At 39.3% G+C, this 20258-nt stretch overlaps 1 protein-coding gene across 1 annotated transcript; it reads right to left on the bottom strand.

Moving 5' to 3' along the window:
• Window positions 1-1863: 1863 nt before the first annotated feature.
• LOC119730773 lies at window positions 1864-19046 on the bottom strand. The gene is made up of 15 exons (XM_038203801.1): window positions 18976-19046; window positions 14853-15179; window positions 13976-14104; window positions 13532-13698; window positions 12240-12453; window positions 11117-11479; window positions 10650-10804; window positions 9769-10464; window positions 9396-9642; window positions 8897-9067; window positions 7536-7837; window positions 6552-7052; window positions 5458-6345; window positions 4071-5166; window positions 1864-2641 (listed from the first exon to the last, which is right to left on the bottom strand). Exons 1-15 carry the CDS (start codon window positions 18998-19000, stop codon window positions 2565-2567), a joined length of 5358 nt encoding a protein of 1785 aa, XP_038059729.1. The 5' UTR covers window positions 19001-19046; the 3' UTR covers window positions 1864-2564.
• Window positions 19047-20258: the final 1212 nt, after the last annotated feature.

The following is a 20258-nucleotide window of genomic DNA, read 5'->3' as shown; positions in this document are numbered from 1 at the left end:
ACCCGAAACCCATTTTTTTATGTGACGTCGCAATAAAGGCAGTGCACCACCTTCTTTTCCTTAAAAAAACATTGGTTAAAGTGATCAGAAATTGCCTCAGATCGCACAACAGAGCATCTAGAATCCAAAACATTTTCGGGGGACCAAACATTTTTTTGCCCCCCCCCCAAATTGTGTTCTGGATCCACCCTTGACCTACAGGTACGGTCTCATTTTTTTATTTGGGTCATTGAGGAGGCGTGACGTGACATCGATGGCCAATCTCCGTGGCGTATGTAACTAACCCCCCCCCCCCCGCCCCCATTCGAGGCACGTGCGCCTTCGTTGTGCCCTCGAATCTCCACTCGATTAGAAGGCGGAGAAATTATAAGCAAATATTCTCAAGTCTCCCCCCCCCCCTTTGTAAATAAAAAAAAAAACCAATAGGGGGCCTAAGCGCAGTAATCAAAAATATTGAAATTCCGTTCGTCACCTCTGACAGCAAATAAACCCAGTCACAATAAACGTCACAAAATGTATTTTTTAATATTTTCTCCCTTTAATTCACCGCAGGTTTGACAGTTACCAAACGTTCTGGGTATAGCAGCCGACATTGTATTGATCATTATTTGCATAACATTAAATCAAACAGCGATACACACCATGACCTTATATAATAGGCCCATAGCAATTAAAACAAAAACCCAATCTGAAAACGTAAATAAAATCGAAACGTGATACAAAGGTACAAGGAAAATCACATATATGTATATAACATAAATTGTGCAATCGTATACGACTCTGATTCGCATTCTTTCTGAACATAAAACTAATGTACAAGAAATGTCATATAAAATGTTCCCAAGTTTTTAGAATGATGATTTCTTTTTTTAAGAATGGATGCGGTAATGATATATATGGTATTAATTTAAAAGAAAAACAGTTTAATAAGAACCAACTCCACTATCACTCATGGAACCTTTCCTCCGCGCGAGTTGATTCGTCATCTACTAGTTTACTAATAGGTAAACTGTTTGGAACATGTTACTTTAACGAGAAGGTAACTGCAATGGTCAATTTCTTCAACCATTCTTCAACCATTACGTTTTCGCTGTTAGCCCAGCTTCCATTCTGAACTAACGATTTAATCAAATGTTCATGTCATATTATAAACAAATAAAACATTGTAAACAAAATAATAAAAAGAGCCAAGGCTGTAAACATAAGCAGTTTTAATTTTATCCTGTGTAAATAAAACTACACTTAACAAAATTAAGCTTGATAATATTTCGGGAGGCTCGCGCGCAGCTGCGAACTTTTAAAGCTGAATTGCGAAGGACGCGGCCACAACGTAGTCGAGCAGCAGGCATGTAAAGGCGCCTTTGGCAGCCAGCTGTACGACCCATGTAAGACCATGAGGCATAGCCACAGACCTAAAATTTTTGATTTTTTCGTAGGGAGGAAAATCGGAGGGCCCGGAGAAAAACCTTTGTGGCACCGGAGAGAACTAACGTATGAAGCCCGGGAAGGGACAGGGTAGATTTTTTTTTGTAAAAATTTGCTAATTTGTTCGCACGAATTGCTAACTCGTTCCCACGAATTACTAATTCGTTCGCACGAATTGCTAACTCGTTAGCACAAATTGCTATTTCGTTCGCACGAATTGCTATTTGTGATTTGCATCATATTGCTACATTTGGACAAATTTAACCGTACCGCTAGAAATGCATAGGAAGATTGCCAACTTGATGATGAGGAGTCTCAATTGGCAAGAATCCAAAAATGGATATTGTTGACGAATCCTGTTCCCATTGACACTTCCTATTTTGTTACGCAGTGATTACTTCGGCATAATATATGCAGTTATCATAATACACAAGCATATAAAACATATGAATATGTTGCAATATAAGAGAAACAAAATAAAACCATCCGTTTACAATATACCACGAATGGATACATTACAATGAAGACAATGAAGCCATCCGTTTACAATATATCACGTATGAATACCATTGAATAAAGACAATCAAATATAACCATCCGTTTACAATATACCTACCACGTATGGATACATTACAATAAAGACAACCAAATGAAGCACCCGTTTACAATATCACGTATGAATACCATTGAGCAAAGACAATAAAATAAAACCATACGTTTACAATATACCCTCATACCGTAGACTTAATATACACAAACACTCAACATTTTGCTGATTGTAATCTAAAATGCAAACCTAGCTTTTTAAACCATTTAAAATGTTTGTATAACAGGCGAAGCCATTATAGTACAGATAAGCTTTATCAGCAAAGGAATATACGAAATTTACTAAACTTTACCAGTATGCCATTTACAGGCACTTGTTACGTGTTATACCAAAACTGTGATCAGAGCTAACAAAGAGAGCATGCAGTAAAGTCTAAATTCCCTCAACCTCTCTTTAACTTGCTTCTGCTTCTACTCTAAGGAATTACAAAGATGGGGTTACAGCTTGGTAAGAACTTTAAGATGATTGTAAAAGACCTTTCATACTACGGGGTGAAGTCCTGACAGTCTACTTTTCTCTCTAACTCTTGGAATCAGAATTGGGTGTGCTCTTCCTCAACAAAAACATCACCATCAGCCTCCTCATCAACAGCCTCATCAACAAGCGTTGCTGCATGAAAAACAAAAGAACCCGTAACTGATATAGGATAAGATACATTTATTTCGATGCTGCATAAAGGATGATACATAAAGTTATATATTCAAAATAACAGTACATAGACATATTTACAATAGTGAACATTAAAGGGAAAATACAACATTTGCAAACATCAAAAAATAAAACTACCAAATCATTTTGAAATACCTTGCTGGACTGTTAGTGAATGACAGTGTAAAGCATCCTGTAAAATCATGGCACCTGGTATACTGTCATTTTCAAGAAAAGTGGTATTTTTGTATCAATTTCCAACGCTGATCGGCCGATCAGCGTTGGAAAAAACTGGCTTTTTTTCAAATACTGGCCCCAATTGACCATCGCACTTGTTTGCAATCGATTACACACCTATGAACGGGTACAAGCCAGCTAGACTGGTTCCCTGACCTTACAATTCCCCAATGTATGTAAACTGCTCTGTTTCTTCTTAAATGGAGTCAGGGAACCAGACTACAGGAAAATGATTGTTTTTCTTGGTTTTTATGGCATTTTTTAACCCAAAACCTAAAAAAAAGTCAGTGTAAATATATTTGCTATATATTTCCAACCCCCCAATTCCATCCATTTCTGAAAATTACAGCAAAAGCAAATGATGTATATTCCCTTTAACTAAATGGCAGTAGGTCCGGGGTGAAGCATCAACTTTTGTTCCCCAGCCTATGGACAAACAGTCAAGTGAAAGACATACATGAAAAGACAGAGCACAGACACCGGTGTAAGACAGTAATCAAGGCCGTTACTATCCTTATTACATTGTTGTAGTAAGCAAATGATTTTTTTTTTTAGTTTTCTAGCAAAAATAGAGAGAGTGGGTGATGATTTAAAAGAGTCATCAAGACCATTCCAATATAGAGTGCCGCGTTGGACAACACTATTTTTGGACAATGAAGTTTTACTATAATTAACATACAGATTTTTCCTAGTAGTACTGCGGGTAATATCGGAATGAAAATGTTTGAAGTAAGTGTAAAACAGGGGTTAAAACAAGCAGGTAATGCATGATTCATAATATTTATACATACATTTCCCAAGTTAAGATGATACAGGTCAGTGAATTTTATACTGAGAAACAGTTCATAACATAAAGAACCTCAGACTTGTGGAAAGGTCAGGCGGAAAGTTAGATCGGTAATCAGAAACCACATTTCATCAGTTCATCCCTGCATGAAGCACAATATGATCCCTGTATTGTGTATTTTAAAGACGAAGTCCAAAAAGGCACATTAAAACAACATTTTAAAACAATCAGATTGTCAAAAACGTTTAAAAGTAGCACCAACAAAACAGTAATTAAAGTGGGGGAACCTTTGCATCAAAGAAAGCTAAGTAGAGAAAAATGTAGAAACCTTTTCTTGTTAAAGACCAATATTCAATCATGACCTACCTCCAGCATTTGCAAACACAGGATATTCCACTTCCACATCTTGATATTTCTTACCACTGTCATTTTCATATACAGTGTCTTCCACCTCCATAGCTAGAACTTTCTTGACATCATCCTTTCCATACAAATTGTCTTCCATTTCCACATCTTTGACTCTCTTCAGACCGGTGTCCATGTCCTCCTTTTTCTTAGTCAGGGCGTCCACTTTTCCCATGAACATGAACACCAGAATGATGGTAGCATCTGCTGTCAGACCGATGGGGATTGCCGGGATGCCAAACTCAGGGTCAAGTAAGTTGAGAACACAGGCCCAGGTAATCAGAATCAAGATGCTGAAGAGACTACTGACTAAGATGGACTTGCCCTCATGGTGGGCATGAGAGGAATCCAGAGCACCAAAGGAGGAGAGGAATGTAACAAGGACCAGCAAGTAGGCATACATCATGAAGATGGTCAGATCGATGTTAGTGATGCCGCATGTTGGCAGTGAAACGGTCCCACAGGCATCCAGGGGTCCGCCGATGGCATCAGGAGGAATCAGGACCAGCCACTCCACCACCAAGAAAGCCTCAGGAAGGAGGAAGGCCAGAAACAAGAGAGACTGGGACCAGGAACCGGCAAAGTTCAAATCAACACCTGGCTGTTTACGTGCGAATCGATTAGCCCGAATGCTCTTGACAAGCAACGCAGCATACACCACGCAGTATACAAAACTCACACCAAAACGACGGATGCCACAAATGGCTGGATTGGCCTCGAACATGAATGCCACATTCAGGAGGTACATCAGGATAATCCCAAAGAGAAGCCACATGCTGAGACTGAAAGATGCACTCTGAACCACATAGCTGTGACGTTTGCTGAGAAACAAGATGCCTATCAAAAGTGCCAACACTCCACATAGACCTGAAACGGCTAGGATGACAGTTGACCATATGCCATAATCTATCCACTTCCAGACATACATGTACACCTGTACTGGGTCACCTCCTTCAGCCACGACAATCGGACCACAAGAACAGCCAGATGGACCTCTTTGAGCAGCAAGCTCGGCTACTATCTGGAGGGCAAGATCGTTGTTTTGCCATTTGCCGACCTACAACAATAAAAAAAATAAACCACGAAATGTCGAGGTTGTCAGAAAACCTTTGATGATTTTAAAATATTAGAGATTTATAACGCCAAACAAGAATGATGAAAAATAGATATTAATGAAAAAATAGCACCCAAACAATTTTTGGCAAAGATTAAGCAGCCTGTTCAAAGTATAAAATATTTCTCAATATACATTATCTGCTTAAACGGACTTTATAAAGAGCATCTCAAATACGTTTATTTTTCAGATAAGGCTTTTTAGTCTTTAATGAAGCACCTGTATTTTGCTTACAATTAGGAACTGCCCATGCTGTCCATCATACTGGTAGTTTTTGATGCTGTAAGTGGCAGGACCACTGCGTTCGTCAAACGAGAAGGGGTTTCCACCGGCCCCAGACTCCACTGTCACACGACGTATAGCATCTGCCCTTTCTTCTGGAGATGAATCAAGAAAACTTTCACACAGTTCATCATTGGAGAAGCCACACTTTGAGTCATGGAGCAAGTTGGCACCGTGAGCAGCTACATACAATGCATTGACCAGAGGAGAGATTTCTCCAGACAGCTTCTGGAGAGATTCTTGGATTTGATTTCCAAACTGGCAGTTGGATGAACTAGGACAGATATCTTGGAGATAATCTCTGAGATAAGGGTTCCTTGCACTTGCAGCGTCTAGGAGGTCCGAGTCTGCGAAGTAGTCCTGTATTTCTGGAAGGTCTGGTCTTTCTTTGGTCACCAGCAACATTCCTTTGGCTGAGCTTTCTAGACCAGAAACAAGATTTGGAGAGTCCCACGAGTCAGTTCCCACCCACACAAACCTCTTGCTGAGCTTAAAGTGATCAGCATACAAGAGGCTTCTAGCATCTTCTTCATTGACAAAGGCAACGATGACATTCAGAGAGTCGTCGCTACTGAAATCATTCATGATCTCTTGGAAGTCCGTGGTATCGTTAAGGTAGTGCTGAGCTCCTAGGCAAATACCAGCCACCTGGGCAGCCGTTTGGAATTCCTGACTGTTGGCTATGCCGTATGGAGTCATAGAGTGTACAACTCCTACATACTTCCAGTCAAATTCCTCCAAGATCCCAATGATGGCGGCAACCTCTTTGGTGTATGGAGCAGATGTGGCCAACACAAGGGGATCGTCATTGACGTTAGGACTCAGGGCACTGTAGCTTATCTGCAAAAATTCAAATCATTACACCACATCATAAAGGAATCACTTGCTTTCTTTAACACTTCACTCCCAACCTCCTCCGATCCTTTTAATTTGAAAAGCTTCAGTAAAGGTACAAATGGCTTATGCAGGAATACGGACATTCCACTGTTTGAGCTGCTGGGTCTGGTGGTTAGCTTTAGTTTTCAGCCAATGAATTAGTTACTTACCATTGGCAGTTTACTTGGAGCAGTCACAATGTTTGAAATCTCCTCGGCAACGTCAGGATTCGCTGGACCCAAAACAGCAAATGGTTTCCCTGAACTTTCAAGACTGACGAAACCACCCAATAGCCCCACAAGCTTCCGTGTTGCAATGGCAGGATTCCCACAAGAATCCACCACAGTCACACCTAGCTTGACTCCGGGTAGAACTGAAGGGTCTGCGTTCACCTTGTCAAGAGCATACAGGAGTGATTCAAGAGCCAGCGATTCTTCCGGCTTGGGGTCTCCACATTTTACCCCATCTCCAGACTTGCTGAGTTGCATGACGACCGGAAAGTCCAGGTCTCCAGGGATACGGAAGTAGTCTTGGTGAGAGGTGGTATTTGCGTCAGGTGGAGTTGGTGGGTTGCATTCCAAGCATAACCCGGTACACACTGATAAGAACATTGGATCAATGATGTTGTCAACGAGGTTGGATAGACCATCCACATCATCCCAAGAACCAATCTATTGACAAGTAAACACACAGGAAAGGTGACAATAATTGGTATAACTGACAGTTACAAGTGACAGTTATACCAGTGTTTTGCTTGTTTAAGCGACATGTATCACCTCCTAGGTACACTCCACTCCTCCTCAAGTTCCAGAGCCAAGGAAATCAGCAAACATAAATTAATAAATAAATAAATTAATTAATTAATTAATAAATAAATAAATGAAGTGTTTGCCTGATATCCATCACAACATTCAAATCAGATAGGTACTGTACAGTCTAAGCCCCTTTAATAGGCTGGACAATTGTTTAAGTCATTTAAAAATGGGGTGACTTGAACTGCTTTTCTTTATCCTTTGTATCACTAATAAGTCTAGAAGCTTGGCGCTGAGGAAATCAAATACCGTATTGAGGTTACATGTGTTTTTTCCCCCCTTTAAATCTTGGATCTTAAGGCCTTCATGACAAGACCGGAATATTTCTAAAAAAAACTATACCTGATCATAACGATATACACTGTTCATCTCAATAAACTGGTACACGGAATACCGAGCAGGACCGTCTCCATTCTCATCAAAGCTCACTCTCCTCATTAAACCAACTTGACTGACAAAATCGACTGCTTTAAGACGTTCCAACCATTCCTCTCTCGCGATATCAAAGACGGCATCGCAGACCTTTCCATTTGGGCAGGTGTCGTTAATTAGATTAGACAGGGCAATTGCATACACGTAAACGGAGTTGATGAAGTATTCCATTTCCAGGCTGTTAACATCACTGCTTGACAACATCTCAGAACCTGAGTAACAAATAAATAATTAAAAGCTTTTTCAAGTAAAGCACACACAAGTTTATGGCTCATGACTAGGACATGTTGAACAAAGAAATTGACTAAATGGGGAACCGCCAAAGTTGGGCTGAAGAGCTCAGTTGGAAGAGCACCCGCACGGTTTCAGGTTTTAGGCTCCAGCCTAAAGTTTATGTTCAACTTTTTTAGCCAAGGGAAAGTATTAAGGTTTTTTGAAACTTTTCATGTGGTTGAGGGCTACGAAATTTGTGATGTGAAAAAAGCAAGTGGACTAATAGACTGACAACTGGAATAACAAGCATGACAGTTAGTTTGCATAATCACAAATATATACAAAATGTAGCTTGTTTAATCTCGTAGGATCTTGGCCGTCATTGCTACAGGATGCACAGTACTCTTTGAATTTTTTTGTTATCCCATGTTTTTACCATTTTTAACTGTTTTTAAACCGTTTTATTTTACTGTTTCTCATTGTTCTTGTTTTGTCCTTTTGTAGTCTTGAATGTATTGTATTGTCAGCCTTGTAATGTTCTGCTCATACAGACAGTAGCCTAGGTTTGAATGTTGTTTCAATCTTTATTTTAATGAAGTTTGATTATTATACACATTGTCTTGCTTTAATGAATTAAAAAAATACACTACTGAAGTTAAACCGACATAATTATCAGCATTTTCATCTCCACTGGGCACCATGTTTTAGCTGACATCAGCTGATTTCCACGCATGCAAAGGTTTAAATAGTGAGATAAAGTAAATGTTACTTTGACAAAACAAAATTGTGATGCAAACCCTCACAGAAAAAGGGCAAACATTAAACAGGATCCTATAACCACAGAGAAAGGAAACCTCAATCTCTTTTAAAGGCCGAGCAGAATTTTACCAAAGTTAGAGTACGGTTATTCGGTAAGACGTATAATGCATAATTATTGATGAATAAGTTTTCCTCGTCTTATGTTAGAATTCTATTCTCCTGTATTTAAGCAATTAGCCTCTTTCCCAACTTTCACCATATTCACTTGTTTTAGGTTTTGAAGGCAGGCTTATGTGTACCTGTACAGTTTTGGTTGTATTTTGGTTGTTCTCCTGGAAGATCACATTCAAATTTCTGCATCCAGTATTCCTTGAAGAAGGGATTGTAAGCCGTGTCATTCGGAGTCTGGTCGAGGAAGTATTCTTCAAATTCTGGAACCCTTTCAGATTTGAAGGTCACCGTCAAGGCTCCTGTACATATACGATGAAAGAAAAGGTAAGAGAAGATGATTCATAATTTTGTTCTTCGGCAACAACTCTAGATGCCATCTAAAAAGTTGATCAGGCGATATTTTCAGGAAGATGATGGAATATATCATTTCCTGATCTGAGACTTGAGGGTGTCAACCCCTGAAGTGAAACTGGAGATGTAAATTTTAAGATTGGATTTGTTCTCTCTGGTGTAGTTTTAAAAGCATTTAATATCCAGTTCAACTTAAGAGCTTATGGAAAAAAAACGTCACAGGCACTCAGGTGGGACTTGAACCCCAGACGTCCTTCGTATTTTACGTGATCGCACCTTTGGCTGGATTTTCCAAACCAGGGATGTAGTCCATCCTGGTTCCCCAGTTATCTGAACCGATGAATTGGAACTGTCCTGCGCTGACATTCATGAAGACTAACTCCTGAAACAGCCGTCGGGCATGAGATGTGAACAAGAAGACGACAACTGTCTTGGCCTCGGGCTTTGCCATGAGCTCACGGACAAGTTCGGCAAAATCAGAGTTTATATCCACTCTGAACGAATTGGCAATGCAAACGCCTGCCTGTTATGTATAAAGAAATCAAGCGAGTGTTTCATGATCAATAGTGTTGAACAATGTTGAACTTGTGTAACTTGTGTACAGTAGAGATAAAACATGATGTTGTTAAAAAATGTGGGTTTTCCTTACATTTTTTGCTGATTCTTTAACAGCCTTGATGGCGTCATCACCATAAGCACCCTTTGAGTTGATGGTCTGAACATACTTGAAGTCAAGGTTCCCCAAAAGATCCACAATAGCTTCAGCTTGTTTGACATCGGAGGACACTGTCCGCAGAAAGTTGCCAAATTCCTCTTTGTCACTCAGAGCAGGACTGGAAGCTGTGTTGTCAATCACCGGTATGCTTGCAACCTGTAGGTCTTTGCTGATTCCCTTGGCTCTGGAACTTGAGGAGGAGTGGAGTGTACCTAGAAGGTGATACTTGTTGTTTTGGGTTGGGAAACCCACATCAAAGTCCCAATTCTTAACCAGCGTAAGACCAACATTATTAGCTGCAAAGGTGTCGCTATAGCAGATGTCGTTTACCATCAGGGACAGACGGACATCTGGAAGTAGATTCGGGTCCTTGTTGATTAGGTGGACTGCATAGAACACTGCCTCCAGTTGCTTGAACCGAGTCAGCTTCAACTGGGATTGGCACCCAGCCACGTGGTGTGAAAACAGAGTCTCTATGACAAAGTCAGTGAGTTCCTGGCAACTGGGGTCAAAACATGAGCCCTCCATGCAGACCGAAGTGGGAGGACCGACAGGGGTGTCTCCTTGGCCATAGAATTCCACCTGGTCCTTGTTGAGTGTCAAACCCTGATCTGTTGTCCACTCACCAACCTGGAAAAAAAGATGTTCACTCACTACATATCCATTTAAACAGACTTTAGGTATATAACTACTTCTACATATAACAAACTCACTGTATTTGTATTACAGGTCTATTTCATCAACTCTGTAATAACTTTAGCTAAATAAAATAGCTGCTGCAACTCTGTCATAATTAGGAAATGCATTAACTATACCTTTTGCAGGGAGTAGGCATTTGGTGTACCAGTGCTCTTGAACTGCATAACATCATAAAACTGATTTGCCGGGTCATCATTTTCATTAAATGATATGGCGCGACCCCCAATCCCTGTGAAGTTCACCTGTCTAATGAAGTCAATGAATTCAGATCCTGACAATAAAAACAATTACAACAATTACAATTACAACAGTTTTTACTACAATTTGTTTTGATAGTAGCTAGTTTTCTAATGATCTCAGTTTAAATTACTCCACATTTTAGTCAATAACAATTTAGTCACCAACTATTCAGGTCGTCTAGCCTCAAGTCCAGTAAACCAAATCAAGTGTGATAAATGTACTGTTTTGTTATTGATTATCCCCTGTTGTTCAGGACCCGGCGTACTTTTTTACAACTAGCGAAAACATTTCGGTTCCATTCAGATTCAACATTTTGGTTTGCAGGCTTAGGATTTCAAGTTACCTTGGATATTGGCCAATGCTTCACACATCCCTTGCTGGCTCCCACACTTCTCCTGATGCGCCAAAGAGAATGCAGACATGTAGGCGTGAATGGCATAAATCATGTTCACAACAGGAGGGTGGTTGAAGTCGGTGTTTGGGTACCACTGTGCAAACCAGCTCTTGTATGTGTCATTCACATCAACAAATGGCGACAAAGCGAAGAGACCGCGCGCAGCCTTGGCAATGCCAGGGTTGCTTGTGAAGTCATTGTATAGTGGTACATCACCAGAGAGCCACGAAATGTCATAGGCAGCACCTTGGATGCGTTCTACGGCCAAGAACAGCCTTTGGAGGTTGGCTGGTACAACCCATAGTATCACAACTGAAGAAGAAAAAACCATCAATAGAATAAAACGTGTGCACATGCTTGAGGAGCACCAGACATTGTTTTTCTGAAACCTTGAAAGGATTCATTATCTTAATATGAAAATAAGGTAATTGAGTTTGGTTTTTTGGTGGGCCCCAAAGAATGACAACTGAAGAGAAGAAGATGTAAGTCTTTGCTCATGACCAAACATTTTTTTTATGACTGAATTCAGAATTCAGAATGATCGGAATTCTGGGGAAGCAGAATTTTTTTTTCTTGTTTAAAACACCGAGTGCAAATCCCCCACCCCCTTGCAAATCAGAATCAGATCCCTTTAACAATCACGGACATTGCTGCCTGAATGAGTTTAATGGTGAAATGAATAATCATTCACAAGTCTTTGTCAAATTATCAAACTTAATGTTGTAATCACTGAAGGTAGTTCAAGGTCACACATTTTGGCAAAATGGCGCTGGAGTCTCCCAATGTGATGCAATTCAACATTCTGCTTCTTACATTCTTCGAACTGCGGAGCAAAATGTCTTTGTTAACGAGTTTCATGAAGTTAACTCTTCACGCATATTTTTTTTTACTGAAAAGTGAGGCACAAAAAATATTATGTGGCCGTTCAAAGAAGCACTGAGCATGTAGAGATTAACCTACAGACAATACACAAAGATGAACACATATTGACAAAAGAAGACCAAAAACAACAGAATTGGCCCACGATTGCAAGGCTGATATAAAACAAGGATGATAAGAGAAATAGCCATACCAGTGATATTTCGTTGGATCAGTTGATCCACTATAGCATCGTAGACGCTATCCCTTGTCTCTCCAATACCAACTGAGATAGGCTCAGTGAGGCAAAACCCAGCCTCTCTGATGCTCTCTGTCGCAGCTTTTAGTCCACTCATTCCATAGCTGTCATCACTGTGGACTATTGCTGAGTAGGTCCAGTTGTAACTCTTCATAATGGCCACCAGGGCCTGTTTAATTGGAAAATGAATCAGTCTTCATTGACAACTGTCAATCAATATATCATGGATTATGACAAGGGCTAAGGCTGTGGCTTATAAAGTAGCATCCTAATGGCACAGGGTAACACAGCAATCCTTTTGAATGGAGTACACTGCAAAAACTGTAGTGTTAATTTAACACCATTCGGTATCTATATAGGACAACACCAGTAAAATTTAACACCAGATGGTCCTATATAGATACCAATGGTGTAAATTTAACACTGCAGTTTTTGCAGTGTATATTTAAATTTTGGGGACAAAACTTTTTATAAATTATTGCAAAAAGTAGTTTGGGGAGAAGGTAATTGAACAATGATAAAGCAAATTCCCATGAAAATAGGATAAAAAGAGCTGTTTTCTAATTTAGTTGTGCCGTACGTAAAGTGTTATTTGATTTGTTTTTATTTGCACTATAACCCTCCCGCTATAGACCTTCATCTGCACCACGGGCAAAATTGTATGTTACGATCCTTTAAAGAGTTTGCGGAATGCTCGAAGACATTTCCGTCATTTTCGGGTATATTTAGCCTAAGATGTGGTGATATAAAAACGACTATTGTGACCGTCATGAAATGAGTACAAAAGGTACTTTTGAGAGCTGTTTTCAGGTCCTGTTTCGACCCGAACGCCCAATTTGTGTAAAAGTCGTCGTTGGGGGCAGCAAACAAAACATAGTAAATCGTGACGTAATAAATAGGACTCGTTTATACTACACATTTGTACTCATTTCATGACAGACACAATAGTTGTTTTTATTTCATCACACCTTAGGCTACATATACCCGAAAGATGATGGAAATGTCTTCGAGCATTCCGCAACCTCTTTAAGTTGGACTAAGAGTACTACACAAGACCAGGAGGAGGTTCCCTGTCTCATTTATTCGATCGAGCAACTTTAAGCCCCGCTTCTCACATCTGCAAGCATATTGTGGTTCCACAACGCCGACATTAAGCTGAATATCTGAAGATGTGTTATCTGAAGACATGTTTAAAAAAAAACTCGTCTTATTTGATTCCTTGATCCATTCTTTTGAATTGATATTACCTTGACGGCACCACTGTCAGGAGCAACAGTCCGGAAGAAGTTTGGATATTCCTGTGCATCACTCAGGGAGTCGGATGTCGCAGTATAAGCAATCAGCGGAATGTCGAGAGGTTGCAGGAGAGTTGACAATGTCTCGCTCCAGGAACTGAATCCGTATCCAACAACTCCTAAAATGAGACAGGTTTTGACCAGCAAACAGAACTGATTCTACAGTGGTTAACCCATATAGATAGCCACAATGAGGGTTGTAAAATATGCAAATAGCAATTGGTGTGGTACAAATGGGACATACTGTCATCACCAACCTGATAATTATGGGTGAAACCTTCAATAAATGGCTTGAAAGACCCACTAAAGCTTATAAATGCGTTATATGAACAGTGATAAGGAGATGAAAGAACATTCCATATTATTGACTTTTGGTTATTGAATCTTTTAACTTACCCATATGAAGTGTTTTGTTTGCACACAACATTCCATTTGCGAAGATATCGTTATACCTCTCATTGGCAAAGCGAACTGCACTGAATTCAGCCAGTTGGAATGTATCACACATGTCATAGATTTCCAAGCCTGAAAAAGGGGGAAAAAAGAAAATAAGAAAAAAGAGAGGATGATATTACTTAGTACAACATCATTTAAGACGGACCAGAGTTTTACTCAATATATTGAAAAAGTTAACGCATTATTATTTTCTGGTAGATTTAATGGTTTGCATGGCAGCATCCGAAACTCAACTATGCAAACTGTTGTATTTTAAGCTTCTTTATGAATGTAAAAATTGAGATTTTTTTTTTTAAATTTTGGCAAGAAATTTTGTGAAAATAAGAACTTGAATCAAGACATCAGGTCTATATGATCTTATAACAGCAATTGATGGTAGCACTGATTTGTTAATAATTTATTTGTGAAAGGAAGTTAAGAATTAAGTTGCCATGTTAAAAGATGCAAGTATCTAAATGATAATGGTTCTTCCCATACGATACTGTTTATCCAATAGATGTTCTGTTATCAATTAAATATACCAACACTCAGCCCACGTCAGTTTTACGTCCCATCTTTTTTATGAATATGAAACATACTGTCATCACCATGGGAGAGTTCGGAATGATGGATTTTGTTTTTACTAAGCGAACTGAAGATTATTGGCTTACCAACCATGACTGAACAGCACTATACCAATCTATTTTCTAATTATGTTTGAGAAAAAGGTTTAAAGATGTTGCATTATATGAATCTACTGATTATGAAGATACCTCCATTTGCTCAAAATACAATGATGGTTTCAACCAAGACATTCCTTCTTCAATTAATCACTTACCAACACTCAACCCAGGTAGTTGGATGGAGTCGGGCCAGTTGTCAGTAGCAGCAACAGCAGCTTTCATGGACAGTGAACCATAACCAGTCTCAGCATTGAAGTTACACAGAGCACCGCCAGTCGTATCCTGGCTGGCCTTATGTAAACTCAGCATGAGGCCAAGGGTCAGATCTGCACCAGGTTTGGTGACGATGGGTGTATATCCCTGAATGACCGGGCATTGCTGGGATGAGATTGGCATCACCGTCACCATGGATACAAGGAGGATGGAGATGAGATGGCGAGGTGCCATCTTTGTTATGATGGATGAGAACCTTCGTCCTGATGCTAAACAACAAAGTATCCAGCTTTAATTTATACGAATGAAAATTTTTACAGATAACCGGTATATTTCCTACTAGTTGGTCACCGATAAACTTTACTGTTACAGGAGGAATCGATTGTCCTTGTTAAGGTTTTAAAAAAATACCAGTTTTAATTGGGAGGCCTTTAATTCCAATAGTTGGTGACTCCTGAAGATTGTATTTGCAAGCAAGTTGTTTATGAAAAAAATAATTCTTTGCCCAATAAAAATCATTTCTTTGAATGAAAAGATAAATTAATTAACTTAAACTTGCATCAATAATGACAATTCTTGCAAGAAGACTTTTTTGACTGAATCATTTTTTTTTATAAAGAGCTCTTGATACAAACTAGTTACAGTGACATGTGCCATACAAAACCCATAACATGTCAATTTCCCACAAAATTTCATTGAAATAGCACAATGGTAAAAAAAAATCAATAACAATTTAATTAAAACGAGTCAAGTGGATCACTCTTTACAAATTGTTTTGATTACTTTTGTGGAGTAAATTTGACTTTATCCATGGATGGGCAAATTGCTAACTACAGGGTCTGCAGTCCTATTGATTCATAACAAGTTAAGGAAGTATCACACTGAAAAGGGAGCAAAATATATATCCTTCAAGTAAAGTTAATTTTTAAATTGTACTTGTAACGGAAAGTGCTTTAATTTTTTTTTATGATTACATGGTTCGTAAAACAATTTTGCTCTCTTCCCTGTTTCTTGTAATTGATAAAAATTGGTAACATCCTATGAAGGTGGCTGGCGATTTTCATACCAACCAGTACAAAATCAACCAGTATCAAAACAAGGTCAGTCTTCATGGTTCAATAACCTTACGATTAATGAGTTAGTTTTTGACGAATCAAAGGCGCCATCGATGCAACTTCAAAGTGTCCTCATAATTATGGCGGCTACTGTCTGCGCGTCTTAAATGTCCTGTCTATATTCTCGTTAGGCTGACAGCAAATCGGTCTTTTTCAAACTCCGCTTCATTCAAAAGCTGTTTGTGTATATTTATGATGAATACACAAAAATAGTTCTCAATCAGGCATGACCAGCTTGGGAAAAACACGTGCAATAAAAGAGCTGTGCAGTGGGTTGTTCCAGATGAGTTGGTGTATAAAGTACACCGGATTTGGTTTAACTGAAGGTTGGAACGGGAAGTATATTCAGATAGCAGGTAGGTGTACACATCAAGCGTGGGTAGGATTTGCAAACAGAAAATACAATGCGAGCAAAAACCAAGTCCAAGTTTCGAATTTTACAAAAGTATTTAGTTTATATTCTGCTCAAGATCCGGGACAAAACATCAAAGAAAGGCACAACTGCACGATAAATTGTAATCTCAAATTTCAAAACCTGAATAACTGCTTTAGCTATAGGCCTAAGGACCTGGTCAATTTTTTTGGGCAGTTTGCAGAGTTTCTCCATTTTTTAATAAATTTAGCACTGATTTTTTGCAGCATCAAAGTTTGTTCTACAGCTCAGTTATCAATGTTTACAAGTTTTTCAATTCTAATCATGATATCAATACCCACGAAAATCTTATACCTGTGAGGATTTGACACTGACACAAGCTTGCTCTTCCACCGAGAAACAAGTCCATAACAAAAACGCTCAATTGGGTTATCCCGGCCGGCCCCCCGTACTATGTCAAAATGGAACCCAGAGGTTTCGTCAGCACAGACCACAACCAAAGATTTTTGTTTTATCTGCCGAGTTACAAAAGCCAGGCAGGCCAAGGACCCTAGATTTTCTGGTAAGACCAACTCTCATTATTAAACAAAATATATACTCTTTCTCTGACATGTAAGGAATGTGTTTTGATTCCATCACAAATTAGACTTGTTATGCTGAAAACCAGCTTTTTTGAGGAACATATACAGGCTAATTAAGTTATTGAGTAACATATCAGCAGGAGTCACAATTTTGTAAAGAGTTGTTTATCAATTTGTAATATTGTTGAATGTTGGTAAAAGTTAATTGTCCTCCGATAACTTTAAAGCTCACACCTCTAAACAGTTTCATGTTTAATCAATAGCATAAACTAAATTGGACACAGCCTTTTCATTTGAGTATAGAACCTACTTCATATCCTCCCTTAGTGCCCCCACTTGAAATACCGGTGACCCCTGCCCCCCCCCCCCCCCCCCTCACTGAAAACATGGATGGCAACACCACTTCCCCCACTACTCCCAAGATCAACAGCTTACTTAGACAGACAATGATTGATTTTAAGAGCATGAACTACTTTATAATTTCTATCAAATTCTCTCTTCCCGTGTCCTACAAGTATGGCCCTACATGAACTTATCATCGCTTCCCCTAATGTAACTTTCAGACATAAGAACAAAGATTGGATTAATTTTTTTGTGTCTCTGTAAAAAATTCCTACCACTGAAATAAGTGAGACCAAATATTGGTCCAGCCCCATCAAATAATATTTATTCGACAAAGACAAAACCAGGAAATTCAAGTTTCATGCTTTCAACAAGAACACAATTTCTCAAAAAGTTGCATTTTTACAGGCCCTAGTTCTTCACATACATTGAATACAGAGGCAACCGCACCCACATGTCATTCGCATGGTTAGTGTCCTTAAAAATAATTGCAGTATAGTTTTGGAATTCAGGCGAGGGGGGAGGGGGGCTAGGGTAGGGCAACAATCCCATCCTCCCAGGCATCCTCCGAGCCCCTCATGTCCCAATGATAGCCAATCCAATAAATGAAAAAATTACCTTACTGCGTAGCCAGTTGCAGTGTAAGTTTCAGCCAGATTCCTTTTACATGCTTCGTTGCATCAAACAGTACCACGTGATGGTGTTGACTCATATTTCACAACTAAACCATATTCGATTTGTTAATAATGCCTTTCTAGGACTACACAATGGTCACACTAACAAAAGAACACATTCTTGCTGGTTATATCTGTGACCTTGCCGTTCCCTTTTTTTAATGTGTGCCTTGATGCAAATTATTTTGATCCAAAACGCATACAGATTTATGCAGTAAATAGTAAAATTCTGTACTTTATATGTCGTTGAGCTTGTTATGTTTTTACATAAATATTAGGAAAGTGGGAATCTGTACCTCCAGTAAAGAGTTGCAAAGAAATGCCGAACGTCGCACACGGAGACAAACAATGGGCCCAGCAGAAGGGAGATTATACACCAAAGACTAATCAGGGTATGGATAAAAAGATTGAAGAAACATGCAATAGACCTTTATCATGCTGCCACCATTTCAGTCATGTTCCCTGTATCCAAGAACAGTACTCAATGATAATGTGTTTTGTGCAATATACATGTATTTTGTTTGGTGCTATATTTCCTTCCAGCCTCGCTTTGGTTATACGTTGATTTGAATCGGGAAAAAAAGCAAGATGGCGCAGAATGATGATGGTCTACAGGGAAATGTGACCATCCACGTAAGGCAGCATGGAACCGGTGTACGCCCCCCCCCCCAGTCGCCCCCCACTGAGATTTTGAGTTTCTAAAAAAAATTATCATTGATCTACATGACGCCCCCCATGAAATGTTCCAGCCCCCCAGCGCCCCCCACTGAAAAATTCCTGGCTACGCCACTGGGTGTATGCAGGGCCCCAATGGAAACCAGTTTCAAACTGTTTGAGCATACCCTGGGTAAAGTAAATGTAATGTAGGGGCCTAACCATCCGGAGTTGCCTGGCCGTATTTTTGAGAATACAACCTACATGTATATACATGTACATGTACATACAGCCAATATACGCAGAATATTGAGAACAGGAATTACCTGTCAGATGTTGTCCTTTTCCCATGTATCATTGGAAAGCTATGCTGTACGCTGCTTTTCAAATGAGCCCCACATCCTTTTTTTTCAAAAATGCATCCAATTGACTGGTTTTGTGCCAAAGCGTGAAAAAATCTATTGAAATGCGGTGTAGCATGAATTTAGGTTTTATGAAATACGGACTCATTTGTGATATTGCGCATGCTCATGCATAGATAATTAGGAGGGGGACCAGTCACGTGAGAGGATTTAACCAATAAAAGGGAAAAAGAGTCCGATTTTCATACGAGTCTGATTTTCATGTGACAGCGGCTTGAACAGCAATATGAATTATACAAAGTGGGAGTAGGGTCTGAAAAATATCGCATACAAGTAGCAAGGTAGTGCAGGTAATAAACTTGCGGAATGTGGAACTTTAGCAGTTAAAGCATGTATAGGAGAATGAAAAAAAAGGTTCTATAGGCTCATTCATAATGGAAGCCTTTTTTTTCAATCCCATATCTCGACCTTTCTCATTTTGATTTGGCGCCCCTGGCAAGGGTATGAGCTTTTGACTGGGCAATACTATTGTCAGGTGTTCACGCATGCAGTACAACCCGGTCCACAGCCTCTGTTGTTCTTTTTCGGGATTAAGGTATTAAAAGGGTCACAGGCGGGATATTTTGTGATTTCCAAATACGTGATGTCTATGTTTTCATGGGTAAATATTTCTGACCTGTAATGAATTGAAAATTTAATCAATCCGTAGTAAAGATTTATATTCAAAGGACAAAATGATCTTCCAAGGTGCACGAAGACAGTAAATGGGCCATCTGATTTCAGGATAAATGCCAAACAAGTACCATAAAAAATATTAAAAATTGAATCGCGCATGACTAAAACTTTGCCATAATATGACTGCTTTACCATAATATACACTGCTTTTGACTGAGTAATTATTCACGCATGCAGTCACAACCCGGTCCACTTCCATCTTTTTGTTGCTCTTTTTGGGGGATTAATGTATAAAAAAAAGATCACAAGTGGCATACCTTGGACATGTGATGTCCAAATACGTGATGTCTATGTTTTGATGGTTGAATATTTCTGACTTGTAATGATTTTAAAATGAAATCAAGGCATCTACTAACAGAGATGCCACCAATATATCAATAAAAAGCCGGAAACGCTATTAAACCCCCCTGAAACTACCCTTACCCCCTTTCATAAATGTGTTTTCGATATGTTTCAGGCCAAATCCAGCACTTTTAATTTGTCACATTTAAAAAAAATAAAACCCCCTGAAT

Source organism: Patiria miniata, unplaced genomic scaffold, assembly GCF_015706575.1.
Source record: "Patiria miniata isolate m_02_andy unplaced genomic scaffold, ASM1570657v1 HiC_scaffold_22, whole genome shotgun sequence".
Classification (NCBI taxonomy): Eukaryota; Metazoa; Echinodermata; class Asteroidea; order Valvatida; family Asterinidae; genus Patiria; species Patiria miniata.
Note: the sequence above shows the minus strand (reverse complement) of the source record. Positions and strands in the feature narration are given on the sequence as shown.

What these genes read in the sequence shown, in the direction of transcription:
- LOC119730773 (XM_038203801.1), bottom strand. Translation starts at nt 19,000, where the DNA reads ATGGGAAAAGGACAACATCTGACAG. An exon ending in ATGCCTACTCCCTGCAAAAG is followed by an intron (nt 10,465 to 10,649) that starts GTATAGTTAATG and finishes CTTTTTTTCCAG; the next exon opens with GTTGGTGAGTGGACAACAGA. An exon ending in CTCCAAGTAAACTGCCAATG is followed by an intron (nt 6,346 to 6,551) that starts GTAAGTAACTAA and finishes GAATTTTTGCAG; the next exon opens with ATAAGCTACAGTGCCCTGAG.